This window comes from Aspergillus candidus, assembly GCF_002847045.1.
Source record: "Aspergillus candidus strain CBS 102.13 unplaced genomic scaffold BDW47scaffold_73, whole genome shotgun sequence".
In the NCBI taxonomy this organism is placed as follows: domain Eukaryota; kingdom Fungi; phylum Ascomycota; class Eurotiomycetes; order Eurotiales; family Aspergillaceae; genus Aspergillus; species Aspergillus candidus.
In genome coordinates, this window is record NW_020194078.1 from 3,088 (window position 1) to 28,138 (window position 25,051).

Sequence of the window (25,051 nt, forward strand, 5' to 3'; positions counted from 1 at the left end):
CTACCTATCTACTTACCGAGTAGGTCGTACGGACGTACGTGCCTACGTACGTATTGTCCACCCTAAGACCCCTCTATCTTTCTCTCACTCTGTTGGTCTGTCCATCTCACATGCATGCATATAGTCTCGCCACCGTAGCCATCACGAGCCCCGCAGAAGTGTGATAGCCACCGCAGCTGAGCCATAATACACCTGCCCTAACCAACCACAAGCAGACCAGCCTCAGCTCCAACAAGACCCTAGACAGACGGTCTAAACTAGTGGGGCCTTCTACCGCAGACCTACCTCGTCAGGCCTCCGCCTCCGCCTCAAAGAAGGGGGGGATGGGATGCAGTAATCAAACTAGAGCCATGTCAGGATCCCAACGGGGAAATGCATGGCCTCATCGTTGTTTGGTCCTGGGGTAGGTTGGCCAGATCCCGAGACGGCGAAGCCCGTAAGTAACCAAGCGAACCTCGTCTGCACATCAGATAAAGGTGTCAAAAGGACGGGTGACGGATGGGGTGACGCTAGGGGGACAAGGCAACATGGCATAGCATGGCATGGCCTGGCATAGTTAGTTAGTTAGTTAGTTAGCATTCCGCGGTCCCCAGTCGATCGACCGAACAAGCCCAGTCAGTCCAGCCAGCCAGTCAGCCAGCCCGGTCTAGCCTTGCAATTGGAGGATACCTAAGATAGTACTCTGTAGACAGACAACAAAGATGAACACGCAGGCAAAATGAGTCAATCAGTTCAATCAGTCTTGCGTCAGGGCAACCCCCCCACCCCCCCTTCCTCTCCTATCAGCCACAAACAAGGGGCGGTTTAAGGCAACTTGGTGTAATTTCGCCGATGACAGTCAGTCAGTACACCCCGCCACGGGACAAATAACGAAGAATGATTGCCTTGCGTTGTGGGCTTTGTGGTTGACCATTGGTAGGTTTTAATGATTACTTGCCGCGTGGTTTGCCGTTGGTTTTTTTCTTCGTCTTTCTTTCTCTCTTTCTTTGTATTTTGACTTTCTTCTTTTTTTCTGTTCTATTTCTTTTTTCCGTTTGTTTTCTTGTCTTTTTTTCTTTTCGTTTGTCCAGACTAGCAGCAAGCATATTCTGAATGATTGTGCTATCAACCCGAATCTCAATTAAGAGGATCTAAGCTGGGGGACTACAGTAAGTTAGGTCCCGCGTGCCACAAAACGGAGTGAAACAGCCAAACGGGAGACTCGAGAATGAGTTTCAGAAGCAGAAAGAATGTGTGCAGTTTCTATAATTATCCCGATGGTTCAAGTGAGGAGGTCATGTTTGAGGATTGATGGCGTATATCAAAAACACGCGGACTTTGGGATGGATCTTGGCTGGATGGGTGGTTACTGGTTAGTTGCTGGTTAGCGTCCGCTGGTATGGAGTACATGGTATGGTGTAACAAGCAATACCAAGTTTGGTATTTTGGTATCTTGGGCCGGATGGCGGGTCACCGATCCGGTCCGCCAGTCTGACGGGCCGAAATCCCTGTTTTATTATTCAGTTTATTTTGATTCTCTTCTCCTATCTGGGAGAAAGGAGAAAGATCAAATGTAGTCGGTATATGAAATATTAAAGACAAAGAAATCTTCTGATCATGTCCAAGTAAAGTATCTTATATACCAACTCACTATCACTCAAATAGGAGAATCAAACAGGATGCACTAGGAGAGACACAACGGGTCGGTCAAGCTCTGATTAATCTATACCGAGCTGGCGCTTTGACGATGACAAAGCCTAGTCCCATCCAGTGCGGTCCGGTCCATTTAAAGTAGGAGACCGCGAGAGCTCAGGCCTCATCATCCGAAACTAATAGTACCTAGTACTTAGGTAGTAGGGACTCCCTACTAGGGAGTGACTCGCACGCCAACCCGATGGAGACGACGTTTGATTATGATTATAGTTCAGGGGGAGAGTCCGAGGGGGGAGGAATAGAAAGACAGGTTCGAGAGGGTAGGACTGTTTTCAGAGTGGATCGACTCATGAATTATAATCCGGTGGACATTTTCTCCTATTTTGATCCTATTTTGATTTTTCGCACTAATGATTCATTGCTCGATTTTGGAAAATCTCTGGACAGTTTCATATTCCAAACAGTGTTGAGATCCAATCTGGATGATCCTTCGGAAAGGGAGGGGGAAGAGAGGCGAGCAAAAGGACGGGACAGCAAGATCCATGTAAGACGACATCATCGGGACGAATAATAATGACGGTCCAGGGCTGCACCTGCAGAAATGGCGCACGCAAGCGCCATGGGCACCGTACTAGTAGTATTTCCAAGAACGGTGTATGTTTTATCATACCAAGTTTGTTAGTGATTCCACTGAGTGGTGATCATCCTCAGATCATCCTAGGACGGTCGAGAGAGACGGCGCAGGGCGACATCTATCAGTCTAGATACGGGGAGGGTATGCTAAAAGTTTCAGCTTGACTTGAAACTGGCTGGACTGGGTGGATAAGGATGAAATGGTGGATGACCAGATGTAAAGGGGAGGTTGATCACTGAGGATTGAATAATCCAGCCTAGAAGATTGGCATTGTCTGTCGTATCCACTCGAGCAGCGCATGTGTCTGAGTCTGTTCCGAGACCCACGATGTGCCGGGGGGGGATTTGAATAAAAAATAAAAAATAAAAACAATAGAAAGAAACATGAAAACCAGAGGAATGACTCGAACTGACTATGGAGGGATTCGGCCATGGATAGAAGAGGAAAGAATCAAATCAAAGAATCATCAATCGAAACAAATCGAAAATAAATCGAAATCAAAAAGACCAAAAGTACGAAAGCAAAAAAGACCGAAGATGATTGGAGCGGGGAAGCAGGGAGGGGCAACATCCGCGGGAGGACAAGAAGCAGCAAGTCGCCGCAAATGGCAGTCCAGTTGCCTCGATATGATATGATATCTGGATGGTACGGAGTATCGTACGGGGTATACCATCCAGTATTGGGATCATTTCTCTGTTTGTTGGTGGATAATCATGGTTCTTTCAATATGATAATGGTCATGATGATGATTCGAATTCTAATTCTCTATTATAGATTCTATGACTTTATGGTTTGATAATGCTATATTCTATTCAATAGACACCAGACAGCCTGACGCCTCGCTTCGCCTCACCTCGCCTATTTCCTGCTGGTTTGATTCTGGTCTGCTTGGTTTATTTTATTCTTCTGTCTCTGTTTATTGATTTTCATTCGTTCGTTTTTTTTTATTCTCTGATTCTATTTTCTTTTCTTTTTTTTTTCCCTTTTATTTTTAATTATATTATTCTTCTATTGCTTTTTATTATTATCTTATTATCTTGAGATATTATTATCTTATTATCATTTGAATCCTCCACAATATTAGACCTCATTCCTTTCCTCTCCATATCTCCTGCCTTATACTCATCCACTCCCATCCCATATCCTCCCCCACTCATTCACTCCTCACTCCTCACTCCTCGCTCCTCGCTCACTTACTCACTCACCTATCATCTATCGCCTTCCACTCCTACTTTCCCCTCTTGTATGGCCTTTTCGTCTCCTCCTTTCCAATTCCAGAGTATGGTTGACAGAGATCCTTGGTGATCTGTGCAAGATGGATGGTTCGATCCCTCCGTTGTCTGGCCTCTCCTCCGCCTCTTCCTCCTCATCCTCGGCCATCTTCCGTCCTCGACGATCCGACGACTGGCTGGAGTATCGTCCTGCCATCGAACAACTCTATCGCGACCATCAACTCAAACTGAGAGAGGTCAAACGCATCATGGAGCGTGATTACAACTTTCATGCATCGTATAGCTTACTTTTCTTCTTCTAATCTCCCCTTCTTCTTCTTCCTCTTGTCCCCAATCCTGCTCTACTTTCCAACTGGCGTTGATCATCTGTGTCTTCCTTCTTTTTCTCTGGCGTCCTGTTTGTTCTTCTTTCGATCGACATGACACATCAGTCAAGACAGACCCCTGACACTCTGACCGCTCCAGAGAGAAACAATATAAAGATCGCCTAGCGTCGTGGCACGTTCGGAAGAACATCAAAGCCAAAGATATCAAGATCATGATCCGAAAACAGCAGAAACGTGCGGCCCGGGGTAAGCAGACGGCCTTCCGGGTGAATGGTCAAGAAGTCGACCAAAAACGTATCGCTCGATTCGCCCGTAGAAAAGGCACCAACTGGGAGAATCATTCCCGCGACAACGCCGCCCAGCCCAGTCCCGAACCCGGTATGTCTGCCGGATGTTTGCTATCTCATTGTCTCTCGCTCATCCAGCCAGGTACCCCGACCGATATGAGTTGCTACACTCCTGATGGCACGGACAGGGCCTCCACCTTGTCCCCGCTGCCCGAATTCCGATCCATCCGACGTAATTTCCCTCTTTTTTCTTCTGTCTCTTTCTTCCCCGTGGCTGGGGATCTCAATTTTGACCAATGGACACAGGTGACGAAAGATCGGAGCCGCTCCCAGATTCAGAGACGGACGAGACTCGGTCCATGCAAGTCACTCTCAGTCCCAGCCAAGCCAGCACGACGACGACAAACGTCTTGGACGACAAGTTCGCTCCTACGGAAGAAGACCCGTGGGCAGCGCTCACCGACTTCCAAAATCGACTGCGCAAGCTCGACCATGACCTAGAAGTGTCATTGGCCGACTACGTCTCCCCTCACGAGCACCACGAATGAGCCGTCGAATGGGGTCGAAACGACCGTTCCCCTTCAGTCTATCCGTGTTGATCAGAGTCACAGACTTGCCCGTCCCATTGCCATCTGCTCTGTACCATCTTTATGTGTTTTGTGAGACCTTGTTGGATCTGCGTTTCAGTGTCTCCCCAGAGAGCTGTGATGGCTTTGCTACAGGAAAGGTGAGGCTCTATGTAACGTTCTGGTATTTCATCAAATGCAAAAACAAAAAGAAAGAAGAAGAAGAAAGATGATAAGATCCAGAATGGGATCACATCTGGCCTCTCGTTTGGAGCTCCTACGGTGATGTCTAGTTTGGTGTATCCGGTCTTCCATGTACAATGCTCTCCGACCATGATGTGCACATGGCCGTGGTTGGATGTCAGGATTCCGCCCATTGTCTACTTACACCCACAGCCTGTACAGCCACAACACCTCCCACCAAACCATACACGCCTCCGTGCCCTTGTCGATCCCATCGTTTTGTCCTCCCTCAGTCCACCAGCCCCATCACAACCATCAATCCGGCACCAATTCGAATCATCAACGACATCAGCCAAGTCGCAGTCCACAGACTCAATTCGGCCGTACTCCTGACATCCGAAGAAGACACCAAATCTACATCACGGGACCCCCCGATCAGATTCACAAACGATCAGCTCGTTTACCGTCAGCAGTTCGCAGTCCCCGCGCTAAGCCTCCGTGGACCCGACCCATTGGACAGAGAGACAGCCACAGACCCAAACCCAAACCCAATACCCAATACCCAGCATGGTGACTTTTTTTTCTTTCATGACCTAATTTTCCTAGACGCCACATGATCATAGGGCGCGGTAGATCGGCAGACAATACCCTTGTCATGTACATGTGCTATTAGTAGTACTCAGCATGTATGTACAGAATAGTATATGTACAGAGTATGCCTACCCACCACATAAACATACAAACCATAATAGTGTAGTTAGTCCACGGATAATCAGACGACCTAACCAAAACCGGTCAAATGACGCAACAAACCAACAACACTCAGGAATAAGATTCCGACCCAGCAGACTCTAAAAGTCCCATGCATCCACACAATCACCACTCAATCAATCAGCTGAAATCCACCACCGTCAGTGATCACCGTTACCGCTGGCTTTAGCACGGACTTTCTCAACCCGTAAGCGGATTGGGCCGCGAATTGTCCGAGGATTGGAGCTAGTGAATGCGTTATGATGTCATGATGGACTTTTCGTTGGAGGACATCCGCTTGGAGGGATTGTCCACTCTGTACTCTGTCCTAATTACTAAATAAGGAAGAGGATATTCGAGACAGTCTTTTGCTAGAATACGTAGTGCATGTGGCTTGTCGATTGGATAATGGGTTGGATTGGCTAAGTAGATCATCAACTAACCTAACTAATCTAGCAAGATATAATCGCGTAACATACATGATTCTCCAAGATAGGTAGGTAGATAGGTACTAGGGTGCTAAGGTCTCAAAATCGAAGATCATCCTCCAAAAGAAAATAGAAGATAAAGGCTGAAGAAATGACATCATCCCTCTTCTCTCTTCCTCTCGGCGGATGTCTATCGTCTCTCTTTTCTCTCTTTCTCTATCTCTGTCTCCTTCTTCCTGACTCTGCAGATTATACTTACCTAGGCAGCTTCCTGTAGGTGATATATCTCCTCTACCGAAACTCACCAAGGTAACCAGAACCTGCCAATACACCTCCATGCGAGTTGCGTGACAGGGACGATTATAACTCGAAAAGGTAAGTCGCGCATTTTGTCGGGTTATACAGTAGTTTTTCGAAGTCAGTCACGGTATATTGTCCCTCCCCCACAAATAATATGTTTGGACTTTCTCCGGACTAGACGTGTAGAGAGATGTTTGGGAGGCTACGGTGGTGATATATGTGTATAGTAACACTAGCGCTCTAACCTGATAGCAATGGTGGAGATGAACCCTTAGGATGAACCCTGACCTTGGCAAAAAGCGCTTTCCTTTCTATCCTCCCAAAAACATCACCGTATGTAAAAAGAAATAAAAAAGAATATGTACATGGAGTGATAAACGCATCGTCACTCCAGCGTTACGTGTGGACTACCTACTTTACAAACAACTATATCAATCTCGCTGAAGTAACGGAAATGGTCGAGCTGCCATGGGCGATGCAGCCGCCGCGAACGAGGACACCATTCTCCACCCAGGACTAATCTGGCGGTAGATCTGCGCGCACTCGCTCAGCAGTTCTGTATTGTTTCCGCGGTGGTAGAAGGTGAGCGATTCGGTTGTGCGATTGTCGTCGCTGTCGCCGCTGACGCCGGCTGCTGATGCTGGTTGAGGTAATGATGCTGATGATGCTGACGATTCACCACTGCCTAGAGGGGAGTCATGAGTACCCGCGTAACCCCAGATGACGACAGAGGCCATATGAAGAGAAATAAAAGTCAAGACGTTGAAGCTAGCGTGGAGGTGTCAATCGCGGGCGCACTCGTCCGTCAGCAGCTTGAGGATTGCGAAGGCGTGCAGCAGGGCTCTGTCGGCTGGTTCGCCCTGGGACCATTCGTATATGTGGTGGATGGTTTGGGTGGAAGAAAAAGAAGAAGAAGAAAGAAGGCGGACGGAAGTTGCGGCGGTGTAGGCGAGCTTGTGGAGCATTTCTACTTCCGCGTGGATGCGAGTAGCGAGATGTGGTACAGGAGGCGGCTAGTGAGTATCGAGTGGCGCTCTCTGGTCAGTTGGGGTCGTCGGACGCTGAGGTCCATTGGTTGTCGCCATTTTTCGATGGCGGAGAAGGTGCGCTTGAGATCCAGCTCTATGTCGGGCATGAGGCGTGTGGAGATTTCGAGAGGGTCGTTTGTTGGTGAGTGTTGGAAGATGTTGGCCCAGATGCCTTGGGAAGTTGTTGTCGAAGCGGCACTACTACTGCTACAACGGCTACTTCTGCTGGGCTTGGACTTGAGGTCGCGTTGAGAATGGAGGCCGACGAGCAACAGCTCGTACTCTGCTGAGCGCAGACTCGGGAGAAGTTCGGTGCGGTCTATGGCGATGCAGAATCGATCAAAGAAGAATAGATGGTGTTTCTCGGACTCTCCCCACGCTGTCGATTTATCCTCGCGCGGGGTCTGTGGGACGAGCCGCGAGGAGAAGGAGAAGATGATGATGATGGTGAAGGAAAGTCATGGATCCGCTTGTGTCGCATCAGAATGTCTTTGCGGTAGAAGGTCAGACGACAGGTCGAGCACTTATAGTTTAACGTCGTGCTGTGACTGACAGTGTCTGGTGAGAGACTCTTTTCGTTGATATTGGCGATGGCAGGTCCCGCAGGAAAGCTGCTGCGTAGAAGTGAGGATGTCACTATTTTCGGAAACGGAAGTCATTTCAGTCCATCTCTCGAAGTGTTCTTCTCTTTCACTTTTCCTTCCAAAAGAAAATATACGGATTTTCTCCACACTAAATAGTCGGGATAATTGGGTGGGGTTTTGGGGCCACTTTGCGGGGAAGAGCCTATACGGTAACGGTAACTAATGCACGTCCTCACTAGAAGCTGGAGCCAAACTAAGAGGGGAAGGCAGAGGTGACAATTGAATGCACTGTAACTATTAGAAGTTTTGGAACAATCCACTGACCTTCGTGTTTTAAAGATAACACGCATCCTGCTACAGTAAAGAGCAATACTGACATGGCATGTCGCACCTCACTCAGCCACCAAAAGAAAAGCCGTAACATCATCTGTCAAACAGCGTGTCTATGGTTGCGACGACACACAGCTCGGGGCGAAAGAACATTCATCATGTCAAAAGATGATTCGAGGAAGCAAAGTGATTGACATGCTGGTATCCTAGCTAATACCATAATAGATCGAGACTGTTTTGTTCCTTTCGAAACACGTCCCTCGAAGGGGGATATCTCCAGGCGTACATATGTCTTGCCTGCTTCCAACATGAGAGACATAATCATAGTAATCAAAAATAGCCCTATTCACAAGTGTGTCAGATTTCCATCCTCCAAGTAGGACTAGCCATGCTTGAAACTGTTCGCTGGCCGTGCTTGCGCTGGTCAATGGAGACGAACGTGAACCCGCGTCCGCAAGGATCCGCTGCTGCAATATGGCATGCGCGGTTGGTTGCATTGACTCGTGCGAGAAATTTTATCCAAACAAGAGAAGACGACGTCTACTAGATAACCATTAGGGATAGTCTGCAGGGACATTCCCATCCATTCGGTAATCTGCGGGGAATGAAAGCGGGGATACGAAACATCCACATGCGCCACGGCTCAAGTGGTATATGAAGTGATACTCTCGTTACGACTCGAAGCAAATCAAGCTCCGTTGACTCTGTGCATGCTCCACAAAAACCAAGAAAATCAAACGCCCCAAATAATCCATATCATCGTCCCAGAAAGGTAAAATTGAACATCTCAGAGGCGGTTCAAAATTCTTCGCCAAGCTCTGACAGCACCGACATGCATAGGTCGAGCTTTAACGTCAGCTTTTTGTGGAGAGGACAACGGCCAGGAGCTCTAGTGGGCAATTGCATTTAGATAGGGCTATGTGATGATTAGGTGTGTTCAGTGAGCAAAACCGGCAAGGCATAGAGAGTAGAACGGAAAGGGATGACCAGGAAGTGGTAGAAGAAATCAAATACACACATGAGTAAGTACTCAGATACCTAGGTATCTAGTCTATCTTTGAATACTTCATCGAAGATGTCAACCTAGGGCATGGATAAATATATAGTAGATAGAATACACACTTATAGAGCTTATGATGACGTCCGAGTGAGACATCGATAGGCAAGCAAAGAGATTATCTGCCTTTTTTGGTGTAGTGATCGGCTGGATGTGTAATTGTAGGTTGATTGAGTAATTCTGGGGTGTTCTTTGTAAACGGTTGCTCTTGTAGTGTTGGGTTTTATATGGGGTGGCTTGATGCATTGTTGACACTGTTTGGATGTACTAATGTAGTAGGTAGGTGGGTAGGTAGGTATGCGTAAACTGGATGACTATTGTCTAGATTAACAGTTTACGCACTCAAACATGGTCATCATGGTCAAAATGTACTTATTGAGTGAATACATGTATACTATATCAACTTCGATGACGCCTGATACAGAAAAAAACAATTACAGCTTAGCCTGCCCATCCTGCGCATTATTATTCCCCTGCCACGCAAACCCGATCTTCTTCCCAATCCCAGGCTCCACAATCAAATTAATCACAGTGACAGTATCGCTCAGGAAGCCCTCGCGCGTCGCCTGCTCCAGCTCCTGCTCGGTGCGCACAAAGTAGCCCTTCCCGCCGCACATGGTCGCCAGCATCTCGTAGCGTGTCTCGTACAGCAGACTCGTCGACCGTAAGCCCTTGGTTGCGTCGTCTCCGCCACTTCTGGTGTCGTTGGCTGTCGTTTGGGCCTGCAGCGTCTTCCAAGCTTCTTCGGACGTGCTGTCCCCGTGGTAGATGCCTGAGTTGTTGACTACGTAGATGAGTGCTGGGATGCGGTACCGCGCGAGCGTCTCTATCTCCATTCCGCTGAAGCCGAAGGCGCTGTCGCCTTCTAGCGCGACAATCTTCTTTGGTTTGGTACTGGCTGCCGTGGGAGTCGCGTTGAATGCTTCGTGCGCGGCGACCACGTAGCCCATTCCCACGCCCATAGTCGCGTACGTCCCTGCGTCTAGGCGCTGTCGGGGGTGGTCGAGCGGGAAGATCGAGCGCGAGATGTCCATCGTGTTGGCGCCCTCCGAGACGTACACCACGTTGCCTTCTTCGGCGGGCGTCAGCTCGTTGATCGTCGTCTTGATGATGTGGTATGCCCGCTGATACGTCAGCGGCGTGTTGGCCGGTGTCCGACGGAGGGCCGCCTTCTGCGCCTTGTCCTCGTTCTTCTTGGCCGATTCGGCCAGAAGTCCTGGGTAATGGCCCGGCGCCGGTGAGGGGCCGTACCGCCAGTTCGCCAGCGAGCTGGTCAACTGGTCAACCACCAGGTTGATGTCGCCGAGGATGCCCAGCTCGGCGGTCCCGGCGTTGCGGCCGATCTCCTCGGCGCAGATGTCCACCTGGATGATCTTCGCCTTCGGGGACCACTTGGGCGCCTCGCCGAAGTGGAGAATCCAGTTGAGCCGCGCCCCTAGCACGAGGACGACGTCTGCGTTCTTCAAAGCGGCGCTGCGCGCGCTGGACGTATTTAGAGGATGAGAGTCCGGAACGATGCCCTTGCCCATTGGGGTCGGCAGGAACGGGATCTGCGTCTGCTCAACCAGCTCGCGGATCCCAGCTTCCGCCTGCGCGTATGCCGCGCCTTTGCCCAGAATCAACAGCGGCGCTCGAGCGCTCCGCAGCAGCTGCGCCGCTTTCCAGATCAGTGCCGGATCGCCAGCTGCCTTCGGTGGTGCCGGCACCAACATGGTCTCCGGGGTAGGGAGGGTGAATTCCGCGGACGACTTCCCCTGGATGATGTCCGCCGGCAGGTCGACGAAGGTCGGACCCGGCCGACCGTACCAGCACGTGCGGTACGCATTCTGAACGGCGCCCGAAATAAAGTCCAGCGAGGTCGCCCGCACGGCGAACTTGGTGTGCGGCGTCAGGAGCGACACCGCGTCTAACTCCTGGAAGGCGCCCTTGGTCACGGCTGTCGTTTCCGCAGACCCCGCCAGCACCAGCAGCGGAAAGTTGTTGGCGGAGGAGTTTCCAATCTATACGTCGTCAGTTAGCAATGTTCAGTGAGTAATGTGGGAATCCCACCGATCGGGGAACTTACTCCTGATAACGCGTGGAGAACACCTGGTCCTCCGACTACCAAACAGACACCCGGTCGGCCGGTGATATATCCGTAGACGCTGGCCGCATAGCTGCAAGCTTGTTCATTGCGGAATGCAATGAATCGAATGCCGAGGTTGATTGCCTCCTCGGCGATCTCCACTACGGGGATGCCGACGATGCCGAAGATGACGGTGACGCCGAGGTCGCGCAGGGACTGGGCGATAAGTTTCGCACCTGTGGTGGGAGGCATGACTGTGAGCGATTGCGGTATTACAATAATTAAAAATGATGGGAGGATCTCATCGAGGGGGGAGGTGATGCATGTGGTTCATTAGGCAGATGGAAAGTGGAAAGTTGGGGTCAAAGTGGAGTCGCGGAATCGGAGAATGCGGGATGAGGAGAAGAGATCGTTGCTTTCCCGAGGGAACTGACGCAATCGGATTTAAGTGAATATTAGTAAATACTAAATAGGCAGATGGGTATTATTAAGAATTCAGGATTGAAGATCTAGATGTAGACATAGGTAGAATTGTGACAATAAATCCATATACAAACCTATCGTCTATTACATACGGGGATGCTCGGCCATTCTGATCCCATCCCATCCATGGTATCTATTCAAACAGATCAACTGCGAAAATAAACTGCGAAAAAATAATTACATCCGAAAAGACGGCCAAAGACGGTCGTCTCAATATCTAAAATTCAAACTCCTTTCGAAACACATTCACATCCATGCCGGCGACCACCTGGTCCGCTAGATCCCGTCGTCCCATCTGGCTGAACACCCGCCGCAACGTGTCGTACAGGTTCGTGCTCTGGTTCTGACTGATGTGGAGCATCCGCTCCAGCTGCTCGTCGTCGATGCCGCCGTCGCCGCCGACGATCTCCCGCGCGCGCTCCCGTCCCTCCTGCTCGACGACCCGGTGCATGGACAGCGCCCCCAGGAGGTGCTGCGCCGCCTCGGGGAAGCAGCCGATGTTGATGCACGAGACGCCTAGGTTGTAGCGCGCCCGCACAAAGTTGGGGTTGATGTTCAGGGCCTGCTCGTAGGCTTCGATCGCCTCCTCGGAACGGCCTGAGTTGGCCAGCGTGGCTCCGAGGCGGTTCCACAGCAGATGCAGCTGCTCTTGCTGGTTCACCGTGCCGGATTCGGTGGACGCCAGCGCTGCGGAGAAACAGTCGACGGCCTTTTCGTATTCCTCGGCGCAGTAGAAGAGGACGCCCAGGCCGACTTGGACGTCGGGGTCCATGTGCTCGCCTGAGGGCGACAGTTGCGCGGCTTGGATGAAAAGATCGGTGACCCGGTCGTGGAGGATCTGTCGATCCGTGAATCCCATGTCGGCGTCGTTTGACAGATCCTTGGGGTTGATGACCTGGGGATACTTGATCGAGAGCCACCGCTCCAGGGTCCGGTACGCCGTCGAGTCGTAGCCCTCGTTCGTGTAGGAGACGGCCAGGCCCATGAGCGCATCCATGTTGTTGGGGTCGACCTTCAGCGCCTGTTCCAGCGCCCGGATCGCGGGCAATTCCTTCTCGTTCTGCGCCTGCGCGGACCCCAGCATGGTCCAGGCCTGGATGTGCTGGGGGTCCTTCTGGACCGCCGCCTCGAAGGCCAACGCCGCCAGGGAGAGGTTGCCGCCGTCACGCATGATCTTGACGCCCTCCTCGAAGGGGTTGTTCACGCCCCGGAAGACGTTGTCTTCCTCGAACATGTAGTCGCCCAGCTGGGGGTCTCGGAAGCGGGAGTTGAGCGACTCAAAGCCGTCCCAGTCTTCCAAGTCGCCCATGTGCAAATTGTCCTTGATCTCGAATTCGGGTTCACCCTCGGCCAGTTTCCTGTTGGTGGCCGTCTCAGCTTCGGCTCTCTGCCACGCGTTCTCAAAAGCACCGTAATCTTGCGCGTTACCGGTGCTGGAAATGGGGACTGACCTGTCGAGATCGTTCAGCTCCGCCTCCATTGCCGCGTTGGCCTGGTCATCCAGCTTCTGGTCCCCGGCTGTCTCCATCTGAGCGAACTGTGCCTCCCAGTTCTCGTCGTCAAGCTCGACCATGCGGCCCTTGCCCTTGTCCTGGGTGGCGGCCTCCGCGGGCTGCTGTTGCATTCCCATCGGGCCGTACTGAGGACGCATCATACCCATCCCACCCATACCACCCATGCCACCCATCCCCATGTATCCACCACCCATGCCCATCGGACGCTGGTAGCCAGACATCATCGGCGTTGCGGATTCCTGCTGCGGCATGCCCCCGTGACTCTGCTGTTGGAAACGGGCGAACTCCGCCGGCGTAAAACCTGACCCATTGTTCATCATGGGACCCTGGGGCCCGGCAAATGCGTGTTCCATACGAGCCTGTTCACCACCGTCGAACTCGGCCGCCCAGCCCGGGGAACCCGTCCGCGGGGGGGTGGCCTGGAACTGATCCAATTCCCGTCTCAGGTGCTCCATCGCAAAAGGCTGGGGGGCAGCACCGGGGATTTGGCCCGGTTGTTGAGCGAATTCATCCATCATCTGTAGTCGCCACAACCAAATCACGGGAATCAACTCGTTAGCCCCATATGTTTTCTCTCTTCCAATTAATCAAGGCCGGAAGCCTAACTCCGCACACAACTTACCGGATCTTGACCACCCATCATACCCCTAGACCGCATGCTCTCCTGCATGCCCCCCGGGCCCCGTCCAACAAGACGGTCCCGTTGCAGGGACTTATCATCCTGCACATGCTTTGTAAACTGAGTCAACGGGTTGCCCGCGGTCGAGCACTCAGCGCCACCAAGGAACGACATGTTGTAAAACCAAGAGAAGAGACGGCGGATCGTTATATCATAAGAGCGTAATACCTATCTATCATAAGAAGGCAACAACAAAACATGAATCGAGAATGAGAAGAAGGGAAGAAGAGGAGAGGACGATGTTCACAAGCGCCAACCTCCAAAAACGTGGGGTTTCGGCGCCCTAAAGCCGATCGGGAAGACTGGCGGGTGCCGAGGTTCGCCGATAGTCACGTGGAGATTATTCATATTGATTAGTCAGTGTGGCTGGTGTGTCTTGTGTGGCTGATTGATAACGCTATCAGTGCTGCGCCATAAATGTCCCGAATAGGTTAGACACCGGAAAATCATGCAAAATTATTGAGACGCCATGATCGGATCTGGTTCCTTGCTGCTGCTCGTTGATTTCTTGGGCATTGGGGGTTATTCCATGATTCAGTCATTGAAGAGACGTCGCTATATTTATTGTTGAAAATACGCACCTCCCCTTGGCTGTCAAGATTGTCAACGATCCCCCGTGGACACATCATCTAGACTCCACATCAATCCTGATGCAGGAAACGACTACCGAATCGTCGGAAATCAAACGCCTCCACATCACCCCCTTTGATCCCTCTATCCTCCCGTCTGTTCTGCCCGCTTCGATTCGACCTCTGGCGTCGGAAATTTCCTTCCACTCGATCGCGACCTTTCCGGAAAACAACTACGGCTACGTGAGCCTGCCTGCGATGGAGGCCGACAAGATCAAGAAGAAGCTCAACGGGTCGATCCTCAAGGGGAAAAAGTTCAAGGTGGAGGCGGCCCGTCCGTCCAAACGGCGCAGGGATGATGATGGTAGTGAAGACGCGAATCCCACGCCCAAGTCCGACAAGAAGTCCGACAAGAAGTCCGACAAGAAGTCCAAGAAACGGAAGGCGACGGAGAACGTGGTGGAGGGGTACGAGCTTCCGGCGGATCGGCACGTAAAGAGAAGTTGGACCGAGTCGACGGGTGCCAAGGAAAAACGCCGGACTGAGGAAAAGAGGAAGAAGGAGAAGGGTGAAAAGAGTGAGAAGGGTGAGAAGAAGGGTGAGAAGAAGGCCAAATTGCAGGCCAAGTCGAAGTATAGCGAGAAGTCTGAGTGTCTGTTCCAGGCCAAGCTTCCTCCAAATCGCGCCTCCATCGGTGAAAAGAAGGACAAATCGTCCAAAAAGAAGAAGGACAAGGACCCCTTAAAAACTACTGTCCATGAGTTTGAAAACACTGTGACATACCCCGGCTTTCTTCGTGCCGAAGGCGAGGATGTCGCGCCTGTGTCTCGATTCGAGGAAGGGAAAGGCTGGGTCGATGCGTCTGACAATGTCAAAGAGAAGCCCAGTGATCGCATCCGGACAAAAGACCACAAACCGGGGCAGTTGCCCGGAGCGAAGGAGAAGCGGCCATCGCTCAAGCGTGCTCAAGCCAAAGCAAAGAAGGACAAGGCATCTAAGGAATCTACGAGCGAATCGGAAGATTGGACTTCAAGCGACGCCTCATCTGACGACAGCTCTTCCGACTCGGAAGACGACGACGACAGCGTATCTTCCGGCGCATCGGAGACCTCCAAGACTTCTACGGCAGAAAACAAACATCCGACTGCGCAGTCCAATCCCGCAGATGCAGAGGCAGATTCCAGCTCCTCGGGTTCGGATTCCGAGACATCAGTGAAATCGAACGAACGTCCGGCAGAGACCGCGAATGAGCCAAGCGCGAGCGATGTCCACCCGCTCGAGGCTCTCTTTAAGCGACCGGCGCCCAAAACTGCCGAGAAAGCGCCAGAACCAGAGCCCACTGCACAATTCAGTTTCTTCGGACAAGGGGGTGATATCGACTCCGACGAGGAAATGGGAGAGCCTGCCCCCACTGCTGAGGCTTCTGAAGCTCCTCAAACACCGTTCACGAAAAGGGACCTGCAAAGTCGGGGTTTAAGAAGCGCGGCCCCGACCCCGGACACGGCCCAGGTCAATCGAAACATCAACTGGGATTCGGAGGAGGAAGATGACAGCGCCATGGAAGCCGGTGTCGTCAATACGCCGCTTCGAAAATTCGGGGCCGCAGAAAACGCGGAGTCCGATTTCGCTAAATGGTTCTGGGAGAACCGTGGTGACAACAACCGGGCTTGGAAGAAGCGACGACGCGACGCGGCCAAGGAACAGAGACAACGAGAGAACCGGAGCAAGGGAATGAAAGGGAAATCGTAGTGTTGGGGTGATTTGAGGGGTTTTGAGGGGACTTGCATCAGCAAATATAGCAGGCATCTGGAACAGTATATTTAGCTAATAGAGGAAATCCATCTACCATTTCTGGTCAAATATGCGCATGACCCTAGTCTATCCATCTCTACAGAAATAAACAATTGTGATTGAATAAGAAGCTCTACAATTCCATCGTAAATTAGGGCATGCGGTGTCTGCGGACGGAGACAGTCACATGACGCCAAGCACGCATGACGACGGGCTGCATGTCTGGACTCCGTCAATCAACACAATTCATGAACTGGAACGTTTTGCGATGACAGGTCGAGCTATCCACCCTTGACCCGAATACAGTTCATTTTAAGTGTCGGTGAGGGGGCAAAAAACACACATATCCCACCATGACACGATCCAACAACGCCCCCCGTCTCTTCATCCTTCTGCTAGCCTTCCTTGGCTTCGCATCGCTGACCCTCGCATCCTGTAAGTTGAGAAAGGCGCACACGTTTAAGCAGTCGCATATATCACACACGCGAATTGAGTCTCCATCCAGAAAGCTAACATGATTGGACTTTCGCCGTCTAGCTCCCGCATCCTTCTGCAAATGCACGTGTTTCTCCAACAGTACCATTATCCCTCTCGATCAGTCCAAATCCCGGTCGCTAGGCGACGCCGAGTATCTCCTCCGCCGCAGCGATTCGCCCGACGAACCCGACAATGCGCTGGAGGAGAGGGCGCCTAAATATCGCTCGCTGAGCTGCAATGACTGCACGCGGAAGTTCTGCCTGAGCTACAAGCTGCCGATTTGCAAAGGCGCCAAAGAGGACGACGTCGTCACGACTTGCTTCCGTACGAGATACCTTTCGTTTGCCCATCTATATGGCGCATGATGTACTAACGGTAATGTTCGCACAGAGAGAGACTCCAAGAAGGATGAGGCCATTGTTTTCATCTTCATCTTTGCCACGGGTGGCCTCTTGGGCTGGGCCCTGTTCAAACCCTGGGTGGAGAAATATTTGGAGGTAGGTGTCTGCTTTGGTTGCGTGTTGGTCTGATGAGGTTGTTGTACTGACGGGTTATAGGCCGCACGAGAGCGACGCTCGTATATCCCGGTTTCTGGAAATGAGGGTCGTTAAGTCTGTGGGATGCTGGCATTTCTCGGATATTATACAGTGGAGTGTCGTGAGGTCTTGGTTTATACTTGCATACCCCATGATACCAAATATGAATTTAACTTCGTTACATATCTTATTGCGGTAGAATTCCCCAGTAGGCCCACAATGTCAACCACAGCTCTGCCTGCGGACACTTTGGGGTAGAAGTGGTCTCTGCATCGTCCACTCCTCTCCGGCACAAGTATTAGCACTTTCTTGTCTTGTTCTATCTTGAGGCTGATTAGATGATATTCAGTCTCTCAGTCCGGGCAGTTGAGTTAGGCCGCGTTACTAGGCCCCTACTGGTTCATGATCTAATCATAGTCATGTCGACCTATACATACACAAGTATATTACCCATATTTAAGAACGAACATGGTCTCTTCGTTCTACCCATTGCTTACTTCCTCGTTCAACAATAGGGGTAACTCGAACACTGCCCTCACACAAATAAGCCAAGTGTCTGACCCTTTGTTGTACTGCTCTGTTGCCCAGAGGGTTACACCGAGTCGCAAACAGCTGCGCGCACTGCTCACATGTAGGCCCCCGCGCAGGACAAGTGCGACAACGGAGTAACCGATCTTGAGCCTCGATGGGCCTTTCGCTGCTCAGTCCTTGGGAAGGGTATGGAGAGTCGCAGGAGGGGGACAATCAAATACTCAGCTTCGCCTTGAGGGACGATGCTGACCTAAAAGTCTTTGCAGGAAGTACTTTTCCGTGTCTGCTGATGTCCAATTCAGTTACACTGTGCCCTTGTTCTATAACTACCTCTTTCAATTCAATATAATGATAATGGTGATATAAAGTACGATGGCGGGCCCGTCTCCGAAACCTTAATGCAACCCCGGAATTGGTTCGGGAACGACTTTGCCACTGGTTGAACCTCACCTGTCGCCACCGCTGTTTGCTACCCCTTGTGCCGTCAGATTGATCGTACCCATCCCTGGATTTGAGATTTGATGCAGAAATCAGCGGATACGTGAGACACTGGAGTGGACGAAACAGAACAACAGCCAAAGTATCGACAACTACACCAACGGGGAATCGACAGACGGGAGAATTCCAAGATCCAATCTGACAAGTTTCAACAGCGAACTCTGAGTGTCTTGGGGGGCTTGCCGTAAGATTCTTGGATAGTTCGAAAGAAGATGATATTAACACACCAGGGAAGAGAAATCGCCTCCATCGACAAGTTTCCGACGGTCCAGCTGTCACTCCTAGGTGTGTATGCCCATATCTATAGCTAATCGATCCTGGCTAATATCCATCAGCAATATGTCGTGTCGCCGAGCCCATCGCCTTGACCTCCATCTTCCCATATTCGTGGGTGATGGTCAAGGACATGAACGTTGCGGATGGCGCTGATGCCTCGTTCTATGCCGGGATCCTCGTCTCTGCCTTTTCGCTTGCAGAGGCACTCACCGGGATGTTTTGGGGAAGCTTGTCTGACCGAATCGGTCGCAAGCCCGTTCTCCTCTCTGGTTGTCTTGGCACCATATTATCCCTGCTGGTCGTTGGGTTGGCTTCCAACTTTTGGATTGCACTCGCTGGCCGCGCTCTGGGGGGGTTTCTGAACGGAAACATTGGTGTCATTCAGACTATGGTTGGAGAATTGGTCAAGAAACCGGAGCACGAACGTGAGCAATCCTTCCTTTTGTTGTTTTTGGAGGAGGGTCAGAGTTTGTACTGACTATCGAGCGATAGCCCGTGCTTATGCTATCATGCCGTTTGTCTGGTCAATTGGCACGATTATCGGGCCAGGTACGTTTCCGATGATACATTCAAACAAGAGAAAACCAGCAGATATTGATTACTTTGTCTACTATAACAGCGATTGGAGGATTACTCGCAAAGCCCACCGAAGGCTTTCCCTCCGTATTCTCCCCCACTGGTCTTTTCGGCAGGTTCCCTTACCTTCTCCCGAACCTGGTTTGTTCCGTCTTACTCCTCTTTAGCATTATCATCAGTTGTTTCTTCCTTCAAGAGACCCACCCTGATATGCAGCCGTGGAGTGTAACCGAGGAACACCACAACACCAACACATCACCGGAGCATCCTCTTCTAGCAACTGCAGGCGCTACTGCCAACGCAGGCGCAGACTTGCGAGCCGAATCCTACGGCACCTTCAATCAGGTCCATCTCCAGGAAGACATAAACTGGACAGTGCACCCCGATGGGTCAAAATCGGAATCGGTTGCGCCGAAACCAGCACTGTTTACCACGAGAGTGACCATGCTCATCATTGCATTGGCAATTTTCACATACCATTCCATGACCTTCGATCATCTTTTTCCCATCTTCCTCCAGGATAAACATGTGAAGGACAACTCCAGTTTCGCTGGCGGAGTCGGTCTGTCGACCCGAACCGTCGGCCTGATTATGTCGAGCGACGGCATCATCGCCCTCGTCATTCAAGCCGTCATATTTCCTATCCTAGCAGAGTACCTCGGGATCTGGAAGCTATTCGTAGCCGTGACGGCTCTACAACCCCTGACCTATCTCATGGTGCCTTTCCTCGTCTTGCTTCCCGATTCCTGCTTGTTTCTAGGGATCTATATCTGTCTGGGCACCCGCAACATTCTGTCCATCATCGAGTACCCCGTCCTATTGATCCTGATCAAACAAGCGAGCCCCTCCGACTCCGTCCTAGGCAAGATCAACGGACTTTCCGCATCCGCCGGGGCTGCTTCCCGTACCCTTGCCCCTCCCGTTGCCGGGTATCTGTACAGTCTTGGTGCAGAGATGGGGCTCACCGTGCTTGCCTGGTGGGGGAGCGCGTTTGTCGCTGTTCTCGGAGCCGCTCAGCTGTGGTTTTTGCAGGAAAAGAGACATGCTTCCGTCACGGTGCAGCCGGCTGTGCGCTATCACTCTATTGGGGGTGAATCCCAGGCACTTCCCAAAGAGACTGTTCATATTCTTGTGACGGACGCTAATACTGATGCCAATCACGGTCTTGTCCAGAACGGAGAGAGGACGGTGCATTCATACTAGAACCTATGGAAGGTTTAGGAGTGCATCTTCAAAAAAATAAGAATGTTTATGTTCATAAAATTTGCAGCGTGCAGTTCATTGGCGCAGAGGGAAAATAGGATAAGTGATAAGGTGAAAATAGCATGCTTATAAGATAATATACATGATATTTAGTGAAAATAGCATGCTTATAAGATAATATGCATGATATTTATTGAGTGGTCTTACTGAACAGTATGTCTTACATAGACCATGTGGTTTCTTTCGTATCTGTATCATTGACGTCTCTAGTATATCTACCTCCAAGTATCTTAGGATTTAGTACCTCGAAGACCAGCTTGTCCAATCACAGGTAATCCATAGGATATTGATATAAGCTCGCGGAAGCAATCGCTGCGTTCAAACAAGAGCACACAGGCTATAAACAGCTAATACACTTTACCAGCTCGCCAGTCGTGCTCTTACAGACGACCTAGACCTATGAATCCATCCGTGAATCCATCTGCGAAGCCGCAGATTCCGTCTATATCTCGGAGGGTCCTTGAGTACGTGCAGAATGACAGGGCCCTTCTCCCTGAATATATCTCAAAGCCCCGAACGCTTGATGTTGACCTTGTGTTAGCGTCAACGCATTGTAAGGACTATCGATCAATCTCTGGCCCTGCGATGAGAGTCGTATGTCGGGATTGAATATATCTAGAACACACAACGCGGCCTTTAAGAAAAGATTAACCACTGCACCAAAGCTAACCAGCACTTTGGGAGGGCTTAGATTGACTGATATCCCAACAAATGAAGAAGCAAGGACGTATGCAAGCGTATAACTATAGCCCAGTAACCAGAGCAGTGCCCCAGGCACATTATCCGCGGTAAGCAAAGCGGTGAGCCAAGCATCGCAGAAACCGCAAATTTGCCACTCTCCACCGCCCTGTCGGACAGCAAGCGATACCGAGAATGGTTTAGCTTTGTTTACATCCAAGGTCCATCCGGGCAACAGGCCAAAATAATCACCATCAACGTTTGCTTGGTCATATCACACCGAAAAATCCTCGCATATTTCCCCTGTTTTCTTCGTTTACAAAGTGGATTTACTTATTGAGACCGGTTGCTGGAATTGATCTTCTGATATTCTGCCACTGTCCTGGCCATGCCGACAGTTCTCTCTCCTTTGGCGTCTTCGCGCCAGAACTCGCGGACGCAATCGCCGCGCGTCAGCGACCTGGGTGTGGATAAGTCTGGGAACTACGAAGATGAGAATAGTGCCTTCTCGAGTCCGAAGAAGGCGGTTGACGATTATACCAACGCGAACGATCAAATGAGCTACGACGCTGCGTATGAGTCCGGAGCCGACCGAGAGCACATAGACGAGTCTGCGCACGTCACTTCGAGCTCCCCCTCCATGTACGATGCCCCCGAGCGAGTTAGCGACTTCCAGCCTCTTCGGAACCGCCAGCTGTCGGCCGCTACTACTGAACTCTCTGCGACGCCGAGGAAGCGCTCTTATGAAATCTTGCCGGGGGATGTAGGGGTGGATGAGGATACGGATGAGCGCCACAAAAAGGGGAAGGATGACTCCGAGATTAGTATCTTTGCAGATGAAGATTCTAGGATCGCCGAGAATCAGGACTTTGACATGGCTAGAAAGGACATCGGGAACAGTGTTTTGGAAGAGAAACTTAACGAGGGGATGAGCTCCGTGCTCCAGAGGGATCATGACGAAGCCTCCGGGGAAAGAGAAAACACCGACCTACAGGAAAGAAACGACGATCCAGATACTACAATGGACGACTCATACGACGCTATGGAAGACACCCATCTCAGCACCTTTTCCGCCGTTCCAAATGTTGACATGACTTGTTTTGCGGACTTGAAGAGAAACTCGCCCACCAAAGGTGCAGGTCCTCTCCCCAAGAGTCCTAGCAAAGTCGACGACTTAGGGGTTTCTACTCCGCCGAGAAAGTCGCCGCGGAAAGGCACTCTCCTCGATTTCAGCTCCCCTGCTGCCTCGCCCACCCCCAGGAAGAGAGAACCGAGAGACCTTGAACGGGGAAGTGGCACCCCAAATCTACTTGACATCGCAGATCAGCACGATTTCTTTCCGCGTAGGCGGTATAGCGTTCAGAAAGAACGGTATTCCCCGTCGCGGAGATCACCGTTGCGGACCGTCCGCGAGTCACTCCGATCCCCTGCCAAGATCTCGTTGCTCGACTTTGACATTCCCGCCGCGCCGACGCCCCGATCGATTCCGACGGTGACGCCTCGCGAGTTGGAGTCCCTGAAGTCAGGGTTCATGTCGGAGATTTCGTCCCTCAAGGCCACTCTCAGCGGCAAGGAAGCAGAGGTGGCCAGTCTGAAGCAGGCCATTGCCGATGCTGAACGACGCGTCGGCGAAGCTTTGGAGGAGGTTCGCAACGAAGCTGCCCGCAAGGAGGCGCTAGAGATCGACCAGGCTGAGTGGCAGCGGCGGGGCCAAGAGATGGAGGACGTTCTCCGGACCGTCAGGGCAGAGATCGTCGAGGGCGAACAAGAGAAGGAGAGACTGCTCCAGAGGGTCGAAGAAGCGGAGAAGAGCAGAGATCAGCTCGAGAGCCGAGTGGTTGAGATCGAGACGCAGCTGACTGCCGCCCGTAGATCCGCACCCAGCGACGTGGGCAGCTCTGAACGCAGCCGAACCGCGGAGGAGACTGCCAACGAGGTGCAGGATGCAGTCGAGAAGGTCGCCCGCGAGCTCCACACGTTGTACAAGAGCAAGCACGAGACCAAGGTTGCCGCCTTGAAGAAGAGCTACGAGGCACGCTGGGAGAAGCGGGTGCGCGATGCGGAGAAGAAGTTCAAGACCGCTGCGGAAGAAAATGAGCGCTTGAAGGTCGAGCGCGACCACGCGATGTCCGAGGCTGCGCGACCCGACTCCAGCTTGCTTGTCCACGAGAAGGACGAGCACGAGGCTGACAAGCGAGTGCTCGAGGCGCAGATCAAGGGACTTCAGCAAGAAATGGCAGCGCTCAAGGACGACGGCGAGCGGGTGCGCATGGAGTTGAAGATGGAGCGGGCGGAGAAGGGCGAACTGGTAGCAGCCGTGGACGAATGGCTCTCGATCCAAGCGCAGCAGCAGCAACCTCCCGCACCGAGCGAGACCCAATCCCCCCCTCCCTCCCGCGAGATCGAATCCCCCGAGCCCGTCGAGAGCGAACCTGCCGTGGAGGCGCCTCGACGGAGTGTCAGTGTCAGCCGTGGGGGACCCAGCGGGATCCGACTCCCCAGCACGGGAGTCACCCCGGGAGGGGAGAAGAGGGTGCCGAACAAGATCCCCACCCCGGGCAACCGACACGGCCGTGGGAATAGCGGCGGCAAGTCGGGGATTGCGGTGTTTACGCCGGGACGGGCGGGCATTATGGGGTCGATCGAGCGCATGGGACGTGGGGCTTGAGGGGGAGAATTCGACGATGAACGTTCTGTTATGATTTTATGTTTTCATGTTCCCATGGCGTTTTCTTCTTGACGGTCTACATGTGTGGATTTATTTCTTACTCTTATTTTTTTCACATTGTTTTGTTTAGGATGGACGGTATACCAAACCGCCATTCCATCTATTATCTATTATTTTATTAAGATATCCTGCAACCGTGATTTGTCCGATTACATCATTCTCCAGAATATTGCTCGTCGATTCTTGTCTCTCTTCTTCCATCGGTGGATAGATATAGCTATCTAGATAGACCTATGAGAAACTAACTGCCCCGTATTGGACAGCCACACAACAACCGTGCGAGAATACTAATCGGATCTATTTCCAATTCCGTCCTCGTCTTCAATTTGACCCAACAGGGAGGGGCAAGGGGGGGGGAGATAAAATATCGGGTTACCGCCGATGTGACTATTTGACATCGGACCGTAGTCTCCGTGCTGGCTCCCCCCCCTCCCCCGCACGCTCAGATGTCCGGCAGTGGAAGGATCTAGGATCTTGCGGGGATTGTTGGATGACATTGGTGAAATGGTAATCAATTCAGCGGCTAGTCATGCTGGCTGATTGCTAGTGATAATGCATGGACCTGCCTTTTTGTCTTGCTTTCTTGCTGAGATGTATTATTGTAGTAGTCTAGTACTTCAGACTTGGCACTTATGGTATAGACTGTGGGAATTTGTTGAGGAGGTATCTTCTCCTCGTAGTAGGTACTAGAGAGTATGTCTATCTGCTCTCTAGTCTATGCTGCTCCAGATACAACACGATAGACACAAACCCACCGATTGATTCACTCGTATACCCCGTACTCCGCATTACATCCCGAGTCAGAGACAGTCAAGTAAGGTCCAGGCTCAACGCCAAGAAACCCAGGATCGATCCGGGGCCGTCCGGGGAGGCATTTTCGGGGGTGGGAGTTGCTACTAGTATTAACCTGACTCAAATGCCTCTCATTGAGAGGATATAATATCGTGGGAAAAGAATTGATTTGTTCATCTAGACTGGGTCTATTATGTACGAAGTCTGGATGTGCCAAGCTAGTCCCACAGCAGTATCCGTCTTTACTGTCTTGATTGG

The 25,051-nt window shown here is 51.5% G+C and overlaps 8 protein-coding genes across 8 annotated transcripts; 6 read left to right on the forward strand and 2 right to left on the reverse strand.

Moving 5' to 3' along the window:
• The first annotated feature begins 3,232 nt into the window (after positions 1 to 3,232).
• On the forward strand, positions 3,233 to 4,828 carry BDW47DRAFT_84901 (Clr5 domain-containing protein). Its single transcript, XM_024820030.1, has 4 exons — positions 3,233 to 3,775; positions 3,964 to 4,202; positions 4,254 to 4,343; positions 4,418 to 4,828. The coding sequence occupies exons 1-4, from the start codon at positions 3,582 to 3,584 to the stop codon at positions 4,657 to 4,659; spliced, it is 765 nt and encodes a 254-aa protein (XP_024667971.1). The 5' UTR covers positions 3,233 to 3,581; the 3' UTR covers positions 4,660 to 4,828.
• BDW47DRAFT_84972 (uncharacterized protein) lies at positions 4,800 to 5,559 on the forward strand. The gene is made up of 2 exons (XM_024820031.1): positions 4,800 to 4,861; positions 4,921 to 5,559. Exon 2 carries the CDS (start codon positions 4,998 to 5,000, stop codon positions 5,475 to 5,477), a length of 480 nt encoding a protein of 159 aa, XP_024667972.1. The 5' UTR covers positions 4,800 to 4,861; positions 4,921 to 4,997; the 3' UTR covers positions 5,478 to 5,559.
• A 1,210-nt stretch (positions 5,560 to 6,769) lies between these two features.
• BDW47DRAFT_129451 (uncharacterized protein) lies at positions 6,770 to 8,599 on the reverse strand (the record flags this gene model as incomplete). Its single annotated transcript, XM_024816993.1, has 4 exons — positions 6,770 to 7,019; positions 7,137 to 7,181; positions 7,310 to 7,770; positions 8,567 to 8,599. 4 exons carry the CDS (start codon positions 8,597 to 8,599, stop codon positions 6,770 to 6,772), a joined length of 789 nt encoding a protein of 262 aa, XP_024667973.1.
• A 1,172-nt stretch (positions 8,600 to 9,771) lies between these two features.
• On the reverse strand, positions 9,772 to 14,192 carry BDW47DRAFT_120733 (uncharacterized protein; the record flags this gene model as incomplete). The annotated part of the gene is made up of 5 exons (XM_024815529.1): positions 9,772 to 11,337; positions 11,403 to 11,656; positions 11,956 to 11,959; positions 12,193 to 13,917; positions 14,022 to 14,192. 5 exons carry the CDS (start codon positions 14,190 to 14,192, stop codon positions 9,772 to 9,774), a joined length of 3,720 nt encoding a protein of 1,239 aa, XP_024667974.1.
• Positions 14,193 to 14,560: 368 nt separating this feature from the next.
• BDW47DRAFT_113028 (uncharacterized protein) lies at positions 14,561 to 16,494 on the forward strand. The gene has a single exon (XM_024814297.1). It carries the CDS (start codon positions 14,729 to 14,731, stop codon positions 16,394 to 16,396), a length of 1,668 nt encoding a protein of 555 aa, XP_024667975.1. The 5' UTR covers positions 14,561 to 14,728; the 3' UTR covers positions 16,397 to 16,494.
• A 205-nt stretch (positions 16,495 to 16,699) lies between these two features.
• On the forward strand, positions 16,700 to 17,620 carry BDW47DRAFT_113029 (uncharacterized protein). Its single transcript, XM_024814298.1, has 4 exons — positions 16,700 to 16,873; positions 16,976 to 17,239; positions 17,306 to 17,412; positions 17,473 to 17,620. Exons 1-4 carry the CDS (start codon positions 16,792 to 16,794, stop codon positions 17,524 to 17,526), a joined length of 507 nt encoding a protein of 168 aa, XP_024667976.1. The 5' UTR covers positions 16,700 to 16,791; the 3' UTR covers positions 17,527 to 17,620.
• Positions 17,621 to 18,467: 847 nt separating this feature from the next.
• On the forward strand, positions 18,468 to 20,727 carry BDW47DRAFT_85010 (MFS transporter). The gene is made up of 4 exons (XM_024820032.1): positions 18,468 to 18,765; positions 18,816 to 19,181; positions 19,249 to 19,305; positions 19,376 to 20,727. The coding sequence occupies exons 1-4, from the start codon at positions 18,693 to 18,695 to the stop codon at positions 20,533 to 20,535; spliced, it is 1,656 nt and encodes a 551-aa protein (XP_024667977.1). The 5' UTR covers positions 18,468 to 18,692; the 3' UTR covers positions 20,536 to 20,727.
• Positions 20,728 to 21,531: 804 nt separating this feature from the next.
• BDW47DRAFT_113033 (uncharacterized protein) lies at positions 21,532 to 24,137 on the forward strand. The gene has a single exon (XM_024814299.1). The coding sequence runs from the start codon at positions 21,662 to 21,664 to the stop codon at positions 23,939 to 23,941; it is 2,280 nt and encodes a 759-aa protein (XP_024667978.1). The 5' UTR covers positions 21,532 to 21,661; the 3' UTR covers positions 23,942 to 24,137.
• The last annotated feature ends 914 nt before the right edge of the window (positions 24,138 to 25,051 follow it).

What these genes read in the sequence shown, in the direction of transcription:
- BDW47DRAFT_84901 (XM_024820030.1), top strand. Translation starts at nt 3,582, where the DNA reads ATGGATGGTTCGATCCCTCCGTTGTCTGGCCTCTCCTCCGCCTCTTCC. An exon ending in GATTACAACTTTCATGCATC is followed by an intron (nt 3,776 to 3,963) that starts GTATAGCTTACT and finishes TGACCGCTCCAG; the next exon opens with AGAGAAACAATATAAAGATC. An exon ending in CGAATTCCGATCCATCCGAC is followed by an intron (nt 4,344 to 4,417) that starts GTAATTTCCCTC and finishes CAATGGACACAG; the next exon opens with GTGACGAAAGATCGGAGCCG.
- BDW47DRAFT_84972 (XM_024820031.1), top strand. Translation starts at nt 4,998, where the DNA reads ATGCTCTCCGACCATGATGTGCACATGGCCGTGGTTGGATGTCAGGAT.
- BDW47DRAFT_113028 (XM_024814297.1), top strand. Translation starts at nt 14,729, where the DNA reads ATGCAGGAAACGACTACCGAATCGTCGGAAATCAAACGCCTCCACATC.
- BDW47DRAFT_113029 (XM_024814298.1), top strand. Translation starts at nt 16,792, where the DNA reads ATGACACGATCCAACAACGCCCCCCGTCTCTTCATCCTTCTGCTAGCC. An exon ending in ATCGCTGACCCTCGCATCCT is followed by an intron (nt 16,874 to 16,975) that starts GTAAGTTGAGAA and finishes TTCGCCGTCTAG; the next exon opens with CTCCCGCATCCTTCTGCAAA. An exon ending in CGTCGTCACGACTTGCTTCC is followed by an intron (nt 17,240 to 17,305) that starts GTACGAGATACC and finishes ATGTTCGCACAG; the next exon opens with AGAGAGACTCCAAGAAGGAT.
- BDW47DRAFT_85010 (XM_024820032.1), top strand. Translation starts at nt 18,693, where the DNA reads ATGATATTAACACACCAGGGAAGAGAAATCGCCTCCATCGACAAGTTT. An exon ending in GGTCCAGCTGTCACTCCTAG is followed by an intron (nt 18,766 to 18,815) that starts GTGTGTATGCCC and finishes AATATCCATCAG; the next exon opens with CAATATGTCGTGTCGCCGAG. An exon ending in TGGCACGATTATCGGGCCAG is followed by an intron (nt 19,306 to 19,375) that starts GTACGTTTCCGA and finishes CTACTATAACAG; the next exon opens with CGATTGGAGGATTACTCGCA.
- BDW47DRAFT_113033 (XM_024814299.1), top strand. Translation starts at nt 21,662, where the DNA reads ATGCCGACAGTTCTCTCTCCTTTGGCGTCTTCGCGCCAGAACTCGCGG.